Source organism: Rhyacophila brunnea, unplaced genomic scaffold (genome assembly GCF_057557595.1).
Source record: "Rhyacophila brunnea isolate RB1 unplaced genomic scaffold, BYU_Rbru_1.0 scaffold_1, whole genome shotgun sequence".
Classification (NCBI taxonomy): Eukaryota; Metazoa; Arthropoda; class Insecta; order Trichoptera; family Rhyacophilidae; genus Rhyacophila; species Rhyacophila brunnea.
Genome location: NW_028232751.1, coordinates 49490774 through 49505383, shown reverse-complemented (window position 1 = coordinate 49505383; position 14610 = coordinate 49490774). Strand labels below are relative to the sequence as shown.

Below are 14610 nucleotides of genomic sequence, written 5' to 3'. Positions count from 1 at the left end.
TATGCCAATGATATTGTTAAATGTTACACAGTAGCCAATAATACAAAATATAATTCTCACAGCCGCACTTTATTATGAAGGGAAATCAAACGTCTGAAGGCTGCTAAAAACGAATTTGAAGAATGGCCCTAATCATATGTTTGGAAGCCACTCAGAATGTCAGGCAGAATTTTGCAAGAAATAGGCAATTACAGCCATGAATCCCAGACATTCCTCATCGACATAAATGGTGTTCCAGCTATTTCCGCTCAGATTGCGATCTCTCTTTGCGAAGTTCCATGTCGTATCGTCACTGTACAGGCCAATTACCTATCACTAATCAGGGGGAAATCTGGATCAGGACAGGTGGTAATGCCATAACGCTTGTTGTCAAGCCGATATGAGACAAATTTTTATGCAGCCTGTCGATTATCTCTTGGAGATCGATTATCGATTCAGTTATTTTGTATATTTGACGTCACTAACATACTGATACCGGCCTTTCTCTTTCGAGGAGAATGGTGAAGGCCGTGTCACTAGCAGGCCAGAAGCGGGGTGGAATTGAGAGAAACGCACGTTGTGGTTGCTGGCAGGAGTTTATTATATCGCTATACAGGGTATTGTCGTTGGCTGGAGATGCTTGTTGGTCGAGGTAAGAGTCAGGGCTTGCGGCTCGGGTGCTGCCGACGCGGTCTTTTCTTTTGCTGGTGATGCTGTGGCTTTTCGGTGTCCGAGGCAAGAGAGTCAGGGCTTGCGGCTTGGCGTGCTGCCGACGCGGTCTTTTTGGCCGGACATCTTGTGGCTCGGGATGCTTAAGGCTTGGCTTGCCGCCGACGCGGTCTTTTTGGCTGGATATCTGTGGCTTGAGATGCTGGCAGTTCGGTGTCCGAGGCGAGAGAGACCTTTTTCACGCCCATCCAACTGACAGATCTTCGGCGTCCTGTTCGTTTGTCGGTTGCGAACATCCCTGTTTTACCGACGAATTGACTAGTAAGTGGCGGCGCTTTCGGTAGACCACGACTGTTTTGGCGGGAGCGCGGACGAATTTGAATTTCGGATTTTTGAGGCAGGCCCCGCTCGGTCGAGGGTTGCGAGAACCGCGAAGAGTGGACGTAGGCTGTGGTGTTTTGGGAAAGATGCTGGTTCGATCCGCCCTTTGAGGTGGTCTTCTGTGGGAGACCTTCATCTGGTATCAATACTATTGTCAACGAAACCATTATGACCAATAATATTATCAATAAGTATGTAAACCTAGTGAATCTACATACCTAAAAAACTAAAAATCCTATTTCTGTAACAGTGCCTTCCAATCTGTCGCTGTTTTTTGTGCCGTCATAACAAACGCAGGTTCACGTATTTTCATACCTCGTTCAATATGGCTATCTGCCAGCTCTGGAAGAAATGAGTGCATGTAAAAGTAAGTCAGGCAGGGTATGACTTCTTGCTCAAAACTTGGATCACGATATAATCTTACAACTTCTATTCCACTGTCAGCATATAAAATTAGATCGCAAAAGTCTTTCATTGCAATATACAGTTGACCTTGTATTTGAAACCAGTAATTGTGAGTCTTTTTCAGGCAAATGGTGGAATCAACGATATTGATGCAAATATTATTTTCTAGAGCTGCTACCATAAATTCGTTTGTTGCCAATTGAAGGAAAATATTTAACCTCAATTATTCTATTATTACCTATTAACCCATCTGGACTTGCGACTAAGAATGCTAAATATTTCCATAACCTCTTGAGACCCGAGATAGAACCAGTCATGAGAAAAAATATTTGTGCATTTTACTGTTCCATAAATATTATTAAGATCACAAAAAAAAATTAAAATATTTTTTTTACTATATATTAACTAAAATCCACTACGTGCACGTGTGTGCATCTCAGGTCACAATAGAGTACAATATTGGATACAGTACAAACAATGAAATGAAACAAAAACAATGTGATATCCATATAATGATACAATTTTATTAGAAAAATAATACAATAATCATAATAATATAATGGTGATTGGAAAATTATATTTATTTAGATTAAAAATATAGTACATTAACGGTCAAAACCCTAAAATACTACACATTAATAAGCGCACTTCAGGGAATAGGTTTAGGGACAACCATTCTTTGCTGTAGAAGTAGATCTGTGTTTACTCAGTGTGTTATTGAAGCTAATGGTGAAGAGTTTCTTGGATGACCTTGTATCGATGATGATACTGATGGCTAAGTGACTTTCATACCAAATCGTAGGGTTTGCAAGTCTGATTTTCCATGACTATGAAGTATTCCAATCACAGTGAATATTTTCTTTCCTATAAGTTTGCATGTACAATGAGCAAACAATTTCATGTCCATGTCCAACAAGTCCATGTCCACAGTGGTCAAAGATCCTCACAGTTTACATGCTTGATGTCCTGTGAAGGCAAACACACCACTGTGAAGATTAATGCGGCTCATCGACTTGTAATCAGTATTTTACAACAGCTGACTGAGTGATGCATATCGTTCTTCGTCTTCTTTGAATCATAACACGTATTGGCCTGAAATAACGAATCGGTGAGGTTGAAGCTGGTAAAAAAGTCATATGTGTAGACGTACAAGGGGAGTTGTTGGGAAGCCAACGTAACATCACAGCGTTGCATTGAGATTGTATCGTATCTTCATCAGATAGGTAGGATTCACTTCCCCACATGGAGAATAATTTATAGAGCAATTGGAGTCCAGCACCCAATAAACCATATATGGCCATGAACTGAACTCTTCAGCTCAGCATCATTCGTCTTATTAGGCTCAGCGTACTGAAACAATAGAAAATACAATACTATGAATTAATCGATACATTTATTCCTATTTATTAAGTATTCAACACCAGGAATATAAATACTAATGGCCAATAGTATTAATCACTAGGTATATTAAGTATATTAATTATTCTGTCCATCGAATCCTCAATATGGAGATCACAAAGCCCTTTCATCACAAACTGTATCAATTTAATTGGTACTTAATTGATTTTTTAGCAGTGCATGCACTTGCCTAATAAAATGATAAGTTTGATATTTATGACTAAATGATAAAGTAATATAATATGAGCATTGATACCTTATGGTTTCATAAGCCAGGATAGGATCCTGGATTGTGATTTTGAAGGATGTATCTCAGCCTCTAGCAGTGAGTAAAGTTCACTGGTTCTCCAGAATAAAGTCATCATCTGGGCCCAGGAGATGAATGTGAACATCATTACTGTCGTCAGGGTTATATCCTCCACCAACTTCGACATCATTATCATTCAAAATATCACCAATATGCTGGCTATTCAAGGATTCGTCTAAATGTAAACAAAAAACATAACCTCAATAAATCAGATATACTAATGTCAAAATATATCACTCTAGACCTGAGTTACTCATGTGTGTACCGAATTTTGAAACTATGATATAATATTTTACAAAAGTGTAAAGATAATTTAAAGTATACGGAATATTACTATGATTCATTGTGAAACTAAATACATCATTGGTTTTTAATATAAATAAATATTAATATTTAATTAAACGCACTTACTTGTCAGAGTTGACTTTTTAGCCGCCATTTTTGTCTTGTGCAAATATCCATAACTTCAAAGTCAAAATAACAATTTATTTTAAAACTACATAGGCTAGTGTTTTGCTCTAGTGGTAGAAAAATATACTATCTATACCACTGTAGTCAAATGCGGTTCAAGTATCCATTCAAATCATTACTAAAAAATATTTAAATAACGTCCACATATGTGTACCTCAGGACGCAAGAGGTTATAAAAAGGCCACATTCCTCAAATTTTATATTATTTTTCTGTTCGTATAGCCACACTTTCATTATTTGTACCATATAATATAATGTCTTTGGTTACAACATGACCATTGAAAAGTAAATTTATGACAGTATTGTGTTGCGGAGTACAATCCCTCATTTTGAAAATGTTTCCAAATTTGGAAGCTGCCAGTCTTTTGCGTCTGGCTTCAACCCACAACGGATTGTTAATTTGTCCAACTGATTTCAATTGCAATTGTTCGCAATCCGCCTCAGAAGAAACCTCCGCTCGCAAAGTCTGTAAAATACTATTCATTTTATCCTGTAATTCAGTTTCAGATATATCAGGGTTAGCGGCATTAGGTCCGTATTCACAATTTGGTTCATTATTCGTATTGACATGCACTCTTTTATATGATGAATTAAAATTTAAACGCCCGGCTTTGAGAGTGCTTTTACGTTGGATCCGTCTAAGTACCATTTTTTGTGGTTTCACCAGGTGATTACCCAGTTATATCTTTATGTAAATTTATAATATGAGCTGAACCCAATGTGTGGACTATACCTGCACCAAAGCATCTAGACTCGTACCTAGCTTTTACTTTTAGAAAAGTCAACTCTCTTCCCACCAGTCAATTTACTGACCAACGCCATTTTATAACTCTCTGCAGAGTTTGCGGTAATGTTGGTTGTTAATCTATCAGCTTTGCGTATTATTGCATCTAGATGGAGACGTCTATGTCAGACATTACATGTGATTTTTCTAAGTACGGAACGTGGTTTATTTCAGGATCTTTATTCTTGCAATATTCTGCCTGACATTCTGAGTGGCTTCCAAACACATGATTCGGGCCAATTTTCAAATCCGTTTTTAATTGGTTAACTCTCTTAATTGCACCAAGTACACCAGCCTTCAGACGTTTTTTCGCAATAAAGTGTGACTGTGAGTCATATTTTATATTATTGGCATTTTGTAGAGTTTACTTGTGTAACATTTCACAATATGATTGGCACATTCCAATTTTCCTATTTTATACCCAAGAAACCAGATCGACCACATTTTGGTCAAAGCGAAATACCGGCTATACTGCTAAACGTGCGGACATATAGAGGTGCAGACATCCACAGTGACCACGAACTCTTGGTCGGGAAATCCCGTATAGACCTCAAACGAGACCCAAAACCCAAAAGGACGGTCAGACTCGATGTGGAAAAACTGAAAAGTACCTGTGTGCGTGCAACCTATGAGCTGGAGCTGCGGAAGCGCTTATATGATGCTCGAACTCTTTCTGGTACGTCTTCCATCGACTCGGATCCCTTGGAAGGAAAATGGATATTATTCCGGGATGCTATAATGAGCTCCGCAACTACTGCCTTAGGAGAGCGGCATACGCACAGGCCGGACTGGATGTCACCTCATACATGGGAGATGATTGAGAAGAGGAAGCTCCTGAAAGAATTGCGGGACAATGGTACATACGACCCACAGCGCAGCGCGGAATACCAGACAATGAACCGCGTGGTAAAGCGTTCTGCCCGCCGCGATAAGCGCCAACGCCTGGATGACCTCATTTGGGATGCGGAATCTGCTGCCTACAAGAATAATTCAAGTGCTCTCTTCCGCATCACTAGAGCAATTTGCGCTAGGAAACGTCCAGTGGTCACTGCATTACGCAACTCTGACGGAGTGACAGTCACTGAACCTGCAAAGGTCCAGGAGCTATGGCGCCAACATTTCAGTGATGTCCTGAATCGCCGACCTCCATTGCATCCCTTCGATATTCCGTCGGAGATCACCGCCCTCGGAATCACTACTGCATCGGGATTCTGCGAAGATCCTCCGACAACTGCTGAAGTTAAAGAGGCAGTCAAAAGACTGAAGCGCAGGAAAGCTCCTGGAGATGATGGCATCCATGCAGAATTTCTGCTCTGCGGACTGAGCGCTGTATTGCCGCCCTTGTGTGACCTTCTGCACGAGGTGTGGGAAACGGAGCAGTGCCCCAAAGCCTGGAGGGATGGTACCGTTGTTACTCTGCACAAAAAGGGTAACCCACAAGACTGTAATAATTACAGAGGAATCACTCTCCTCAGCGTTCCCGGGAAGGTGTTGGCGCAGATTCTCCTGTACAGGATTAGAAGTCCCATGCTGGAGGTTTTGCGTGCGCAGCAGAGTGGATTTGTGCCGGGAAAGTCCTGCTCGGAGCATATTTCAACTCTCCGATGCCTCCTGCAAGAGTACCAAGAGATGAATATACCTGTCGCCTGCTGCTTCGTGGACTATGAAAAGGCATTTGACAGTCCTCATCGTGAATCTCTGTGGCAAATTCTGCTAGGCTATGGTGTCCCACGGAAACTGGTTGCCGTGATAAGTGCTCTTTACACCAATACAGAGTGTCGCGTGAGAGCAGCCGGAACATCCTCTGACCTCTTTGAAATCACGTCAGGAGTCAACCAAGGATGTGTACTTGCGCCCTTTCTTTTAATCATCATGATGGATTTCATAATGCGTAAGACGATTTGCCCCGACAGTGGGATACGTTTACATCATAATGACACAACCGATATATGCGAAGAAAAACTGTGCAACTTGGAGTATGCAGACGACGCAGTCGTGTTTGACTCGACGATTGAAAGGTTGGAGGTGACCGTGAACAGGCTCGCTGCGAACTCGAAACGTGTGGGTCTTCATCTGAATGCGGCTAAGACCAAATCCATGTGCAGTGGTGCATGCATCGACGCCGACACTCCTCTCCGGGTTTCCGGTCGGCCCGTCGAGCTGGTGTCCAGATTCAAATACTTGGGGGCCACGGTTGCCGATGATGGTGGTATTTCTGGTGAGCTTAGCATCCACATGGGTGTGGCGGGCTCTGCGTTCAACCAGTTTGGAGTCGCATGGAGGTCAAGGCTGTATTCTGTGAGGACCAAATGTCGTTTGTTTAACGCGTGCGTGCTACCTGAGCTCCTGTATGGCTGTGAGACATGGCATCTTACTTAAACTTCAAGAGTCTCGGCTTTTGAGCTTTGAGAATCGATGTCACCGCCGAATCTTAGGAGTACATTGGTACGACCGCGTTATAAACACCCGAATTCGTGAGCAACAGAACAGCCTTCGGTGATTGAAGTTATCACGAAGAGACGATTTACGTGGCTGGGACACGTATTCCGGATGCCGCCAAAGAGTGCGGCACATCGTACCCTTGTGGCACAGCCTCAAGGATTCCGTCGCTGTGGCCGGCCGTTCCTCACTCTGCAGCGGTGCTACAAAAGCGACCTACGTGCTGCAGGTCTGACATGGCGGGAGGCGCAGGAGTTGGCGATGGACCGAAGGAAGTGGCGCCAACTTGTGCTTGCCCTATGCCCCAATGTTGGGACGTGACAGGGTGGAAGAAGAAGAAGATAAAATATGGAGCTCTCTCTCGTACTCTAGCGAACACACTCGAATCTCCATCTCCAATCAAAAATTTAACCCATACCTTATGTTGATCAAACATATATTTCAAACCTTCCACTATAATGTTCTGTTCCATACCAGTAGATGGGCTTGAATAAGAAATATTACACTGATGCTGATGTTTTTCATTTTTACTAATTGAATATAATATATGACAATATTTGTTTTTAACACCCAATCTTTAATCTAAGCACCCAAGTATATAATTTTCCAGTGTGTTTCCCTATTATGCAGGCCACACCAGAATTTTCAGAAAAAAACTATGTCCATAACTTCGTTTCGACCATCCTCCATCAACAATTACTGTAATATATGGGTATCCCTCGTCAATTTCATCATTTTCTACAGCCAATTCTTTTTCCAATTGTATATTTTTGGTCATTTGATCACTTAAACGGCTTTTCTACGACGTCGCCACCTTTTTTTCATGTTTTCGGAAGCTGACACAACACATGGATGGAATGTTCATTGTACCTACAGCATAATTCTTCAGCCTGACTATGCTTAGGCCATCATTCAAAGTACCCCATACAAATGACGTACTTATTTGTATTTGATTTAGGTGGCTCCGAATGTACAGTAGGTAGCTGTTTTATCACAAAATCAGCATTCAAAGTGCAATGTTGACAACAGCCCATATTTCACTTCTCGCAGCAATGTGAATTCCCCACCCGTGCAGGCTTATGGATGCAATGAGATTTCTTTAATCTGTTCGATAAAATATGCAATGTTAACAATGCGTCTTCCGGAAGGTGTGTATTTCTGAATGACTTCATTGGTTCGCTCGACGATCAACGGTGGCAAATTGTCGCTGTCATCAGTCATCGTAATAGCTAAATGCTCTTCATACGACACTGGTTTCTCTATCATGGACGCTTGGCCCGTGGTTGACGTACCTACCTGACTTACTCGATTTGGATTGGAATACCTACGTTCGCAACACGGGATTCGTAGAAATGGTATTTTCAAAAAATGATGAAGATATCGGCATCTATTGCCAACGATGCATTCTTTAAGTTTTTTAAATATCGATTGCGGTTGGCATGTAATTTCTGCATCAACTGGGACTGGTTGGACTTTCTATTTTTTCTTCTGGCTTTGAAGACATGCGTTTACGACGTTTTTTCAAGTATTTTGACAGTTATAAAAAACATCAAAATACGACAAAAATGCATGCCTTAAGACATGCGTTTACGTCGTTTATTCTAGTTTTTTGACAGTAACAAAATAAGTAGGTACTTACCAGTGGCGCACCCAGGATTTAATATTGGGGGGGGCCCAAGGAGGGAAATGTAAATTAGTCCTATAGGCTCTTTTTCTTCTTCACAGCCTAATTTCTCGTTTATCGGTCTTTTGTCTATTGCACTCGGGTGTACTTACACCATGGTCCCCACATCCTGAAACGGGCCCGCAGGCTAGGATATTTGGGGCCCTGACGCACACTTAATTTTCCGCCCCTGTGTAGGGCGCTCCCATAAGGAGTAGTGCCTCCCAACCGCTCGGTCTGATCCTGGTAGTCAATGTACCACCGGTTAGATGATTACGACCCTCGACAAAGCAGAACAATATTTAATATATGTAGAAGTCCCGCAGTTTGCTCTGACAAGTCCCACCACTTCTCAGGGTGAACTGTGGAAGAGATAAGTCGGTCACAGACCATGTACATATAGGTAATAAGATAATAGGATTAAATTTTGACTAAATATAATATGCTTAGGTAAACGTAACGTGCTCGTCGTAGGTCAAAATTGAGTTTTTATTGTATTTTCAAACCATGATCCTGGACACTCCTTAAACGTTGTAGATAATCTATTTATATAATTTTGAAGCCTTATTATCCTTTATAGTTATTTTAAACATTTGATGACTGCATAAAGTATTTTTGTTACATAAAATAGTATTCTTTTAAACCTCTCGCTCTAATGTTTTAGAATATAGTCATATTTCGGTACATAACTGTGCAGTGGTGTTAAGATTTGTTACATTTATTAATTTTTAAACGCATTTATAAAACCATTAGTATAATTTATTACGAGATAATTTTTGTAAAATATTCACGATAATGACGAATTGTAAAATAATGGTTAATGAAATGTAATATGCAATGGGTTAGCGAAATAATAAAGTGGGACATATGGACGGGCGTTAATAGTATATGGTAATTAATGTAATTAAAGTAATATTAATATTAATCATAATATTATGTACATCGATATCACTATATGTTTGGTTGATAGACTGACATCCGTCAACCTTATATAAATGTGTAGCATATGGCGGTATCGGTGTGAATGGGTAAGAAATACGACCACCACTAACGGATAAAAAGGCAAGATTTTAAAATCCGATATCAGAAAACGTCTGTTTTGTGGATTCCGGGGGTCGCCTCGGCGACGCTTTGTTGCCCCGGGACCCTCACGATCTCGTCTGCATAACTAATTAGAAATAATTAGGTTAATGTTAAATAATTAGTTAATAATAATCAAGTTAATTTTAAAATAATTAATTAATAATATTCGAATTAATTTTTACTTAATTAGTAATAAATGTGGTTATTTTTGTGGACTTCGAGATATAAATAAATCAGACGTATTTAAATGTTTTTTTTTTATTTCGAGATTTAAATAAATGACTTTTCATTATTTACTTGTGAATTTCGGATGCGAACAATTCAGACCTTTTCCTTTTGGATAATTGTGGCTTGTAGACGTTAAATAATTTTGACATTCGACTTATCGTGATTGTTTAACGAGAATCTAGTTACATATAAACATTATTTCACTGACATTTGATTATAAACTTTTGAATAAAGGGTGACCATAAGTTAAATTGTGTAACAACATTGATAATATACCAGTTATGAAGTTTAACCAGTGTTTTCTTGGGTTATCGACTTTCTTTCTCTACCGTAACTTCTTGGTTACTCCACGTCTATGAGATTCCTGCCTGTTCCTCCACATTAATGAACCTCCACTTCCAAGTGCCTGAGCTAGTCAGGAAGTCGGAGGCCTTCAGCCCCCTACCTACCGCTAAGATTAAAGGCAGTGTGAAACATTACATTAAAGTTTTTAAAATTGTGTTTTAGTTCAAATTAAGGCTACTTATACAGTGAATTATTGGCGATTTTTAATACATCTAGTTTAATAATGGAACTATCGAGTATCGACACATAATAATAAAAAAAAAAATTGCACAATTATATAAGTAATTGAAAACGTTTATGGCCATAAAGTATAATAGCGCCGCAGGCGACTTTTTTACTAATAAAGCTAATTTATGATGTGTGTTTATCTCACTTATCTGGTCAACCCGACCCGCCGGGCCCCCAGGCTAGAGCCCTGTCAGCCCTCCCCAGCCATGACCTACACCACTCCTGAATTCGGGTGGACACCGAGAATTTTTTGACAGTTCCATTAGGGATTGGGTTTCTAAAAAAAAAAACTGTCATTAGTGTTTCGAAATTTTTGTGTTAGAAATTAAAATCTAAGAAATTTTGGGTGCTGGCTATTATTACAAATCATTTTTTTGCCGTGTTTTTATTTGTCTAAGCCCAAATGTATAGTTTATTGGCTTTCAATTTCAATGTTTAAAATCATTCTGATAATTTTCATTTTTGGAGGGTGCCAGGGCCCCTTGCCCCCCCCCCCCTTGGGTGCGCCACTGGTACTTACATAAAAAAACGACAAAAATTCACGCCTTAAGACATGCGTTTGAATCGTTTTTTCAAAGTTTTTGACAGTAGGTAACAAAATCGAAAAACGACAAAAATGCATAGTACCTACCTTAAGAAATGCGTTTTAGTCGTTTTTTTGAAGTTTTTTGTTTCCTAGGTACCTACTGTCAAAAAACTTGAATAAACTTGCATTAAAATAACCTATAAGTAATATCAACGCGTTTGGTTATTTATACATTAATAAACTCTCTGTGCAACAATTTCAAAATAAGCGTCAACATCTTTTTGTAGGTATAAGTATTTTTCTATAATCTAAGGTATAAGTACCTACCTACTTAATATTTTGCCGATCAAAAAAAATGCCGATTATAAATATATTTATATTACTTATATGTATTTATAATGTAATGTATATTTAGAAAGTTGACATTTTTTCGGTGAACTCACAACCAATCAAAAAACATCATCGTTTACGTTGTTTTTTCAAGTTTTTTGACAGTAATAAAAACATCAAAAAACGACGTAAACGCATGTCTTTAGGCATGCATTTTTGTCGTTTTGCAAATTTTAACACAAACTTCGATAGGCGAGATAATATCAAACATTTTGTTTTGCTGTGAGTTCACTGAAAAATTTCAACTTTTAAAATATAATATAATAAGAATATATTCGGTATTGTTTTTGATCAGTAAAAATATTATGCAAAAAGATGTGATACCCTTTTTGCAATTACTATACAGAAATTTTATTTATGATTAACCAAACGTTTTGGTATTACTTACCGTATTTTTTTGTAATAAAATATACTGATATAAGTGTGCATTAAGTTGGTTGTTGTCATTTATTGTTGTACCTATAGACAGTGGATTTATATTATAATTAACCAAACGATTTTAAAATAAGCAATATTTTTTAGCTTTTTTTTGTAAAAAAAATACTGCACGAGACTATAAAGTCATTGACTCAATAAATCAACATTACACTGGGAACATAATTGAATATTTCTTTTGAAGAGGTAAGGGCGTGGAGTAGAATGAATTTGTACATCATCATCCCTAAATAGGTACATACGTAATAAACGGTGGCCGCGCGGCATAAGCGTTGGACTATAAAGCCGTGGGTCCCAGGTTCGAATCCTGGGTCTGGCAAGTACACATATTTTTTTTCAATTTGTGTGTGTCAGGGTATGGACCTAATAGGTTGAGCAAATGGCTGACATCCATTTCTCGTAAAAAACAAAATCTGTCAATACAACCTCCACTCTGTGGAGGCCCATATGATCCTATCAGGATCGGACATGGTCGGAAAAAAAAAAAAAAATTATGTATTATATTAGTAGTTAAAGTGACTCTTGGATGTAGTTAGAATGTTTCCAAACCACCGATCATGTTATTAATAATTGTGATTAATTTTCACGGGATATATTTTTTATAAATTTTATTTTCTGGAAACATCCCAATAGGATCCAGACGTGACCTAAGGCCCCTTATGTTGGACAATGGATAACATTGAAATTCTAATTCTGCAAATGGATATAATAAATGATGTCTGAATTCCTAATCATCGGCGGATTAAATTAACCACCGAAATCTAGCGAAAACCAAAAAAAAAATATTGGGTTGACATTTTATGTTTTTAAATAAAAGTGAAGCGTAGTTAGTAATGTTCAAAAAATATTATATATTATAAAACAAAAATATATCTTTTTTGTGTTCGGTAGTTATTGCTCGTTATGAAATGTATACTTACCTAGTATTGTTTACCTAACAGAACTACGTTATCGTGTCCACACTAATAATTAAGATGCTTACTTACGTAGAAGATGAAATTATTGAACACATAATCGTATGTAGGTAAGTATTATATAGATATGAATTATTTTAGATCACTATAATTTTGTAAAGGTGCATTCCGCTTGACGGTGGCCCTCCTTGTCCAATGCGTAAGGCACTGGCTTTTCACTGAAGATTACATAATATTAGAGTGATTTTTGCAAAGTCTGGGTGTATTCACTGCTACTACAATACTACCACTACTGACTACTTTCATTGTGCCTCATAACCTGTTGTAGTGTAAAATGAAAAAACAATCTCTTAATCCATAAAATAATTTTCGAACGTCGCTAACTGTGAATAAACTGTATTCTATAGTAAAAGTTTAAAATAAGAATAATACTTATGTACCTACCTACTTATTATCAAACAGTGACGTCCAGTGAAAGTAGGCATATTATGCACTTTTTAATGGGCGAAAAATTGAGGAACGAATGTAAATAATGATTTCAGTTTTATATTACAATAAGTACATTTTTTAAAAATCAACCATTAAAAATAACATATGTTTGGCATTCTAAATATAATTATGTAATCAATAATAATGAGTGCTGATAATTAAGTACCTAAATAAGTAGGTACAAGTGGCATAGCCTTAAAAAACTGTTATGATCAGATTTAACACTGCATGAAAAAGGATGCCATCAATATGCAACTGAGTTATATGACAAGAATTAAGATTAATAAAAAACAGTTTAATCTCAAACTCAGTGGCCGCTCGACGACTTTCTAAGTGGTGGGGTTCAGTCATTAATAAATTATTAAATATGCATAGTTACTTACTTTTTTAGTACTTAGGTACATCAAGCTCTCAGTATATTATAAGTACATCAAGCTACTTATAGTTTTTTTTTTCAATTGTTCAGAATAAATAATAAAATGAATATCTGAGTCGTTACTCAATCACGTGTAAAAAAACGTTAACTTAATTAATAATAATAATTAGTACATACTTACGATTATCGGTTTTGAAGAACGACATACAGCGATGTTTTTTTATTCGCCTAGGGGTTATTTGAATCGCTCCCCAGTATTCGTATACTAATGCTAATACGTTCGCATCTTTTGTAGAACGAGATTTGTACGGCGGCGACGAGCTGGGACCGAATCACCCCACACCCCACACCCCGGTCAGCGAAAAATAGACGCTATAGCTTTGTTTATTTTAAATTAAATTAATTATTTTAATACCGCGTAATCCTCATAATGTTATTAGATAATTTACAACCATTGCATTATTTATTTGTATAATAATTAATAATTATAATAAATATCTCTATAAAATAGTGACAGGTTTAGATACACAAAATAAATAATTAAATTAGTGGTTCATTTAATCATGTAATGAATGATGTTGGTATATTATGTCCAATAATAAAAATATCTAAGGTACTTTTTGACATCATAATATGGATATGAGGATGATCCGTACGAACCCTTAAGGTAAAGCCGCACCTGCTGAAACTGTTGGAAAGCCTTAAAACATTAAACCAAAAAAACAGAAAACCTACTTTTATATAAATGCAGCACACATTAATACAGCAACATATGAATGTGAAACAAATAATATTATCTACTATTTTTTTCACACCACGTTGGTGGATAAAGCCAAAGTAGGTTACCGTTGGGTCTTTTGACTCGCTGGTAGGTAACTACTGGAGCTTTCTTGCCTGTTGTTGCTGGATCAGCATATTGTGCTACAATATAATATTATTTAAGGTGCTGTCCATCCGGAAAACACAACCATAATGGTTCTACTAATTTCTATACAAACCGCAAAGAGTTAGAAGGCTTTCTCACGCTATTTTTACACTATATGGTTTATGCATAGTTTTTTCCCCATCACAAGTTCAGTTTGTGGTTGAGTGTTGTCGAC

At 37.8% G+C, this 14610-nt stretch overlaps 1 protein-coding gene and 1 long non-coding RNA gene across 2 annotated transcripts; one reads left to right on the top strand and one right to left on the bottom strand.

Moving 5' to 3' along the window:
• Nucleotides 1–1751: 1751 nt before the first annotated feature.
• LOC147079898 (uncharacterized) lies at nt 1752–3753 on the bottom strand. The gene is made up of 3 exons (XR_015070839.1): nt 3551–3753; nt 3089–3314; nt 1752–2784 (listed from the first exon to the last, which is right to left on the bottom strand). It is a non-coding gene; the product is annotated as an uncharacterized LOC147079898 (long non-coding RNA).
• A 1028-nt stretch (nt 3754–4781) lies between these two features.
• Nucleotides 4782–13879, top strand: LOC147079897 (uncharacterized). Its single transcript, XM_085945829.1, has 2 exons — nt 4782–5796; nt 13806–13879. The coding sequence occupies exons 1-2, from the start codon at nt 4782–4784 to the stop codon at nt 13877–13879; spliced, it is 1089 nt and encodes a 362-aa protein (XP_085801955.1).
• The last annotated feature ends 731 nt before the right edge of the window (nt 13880–14610 follow it).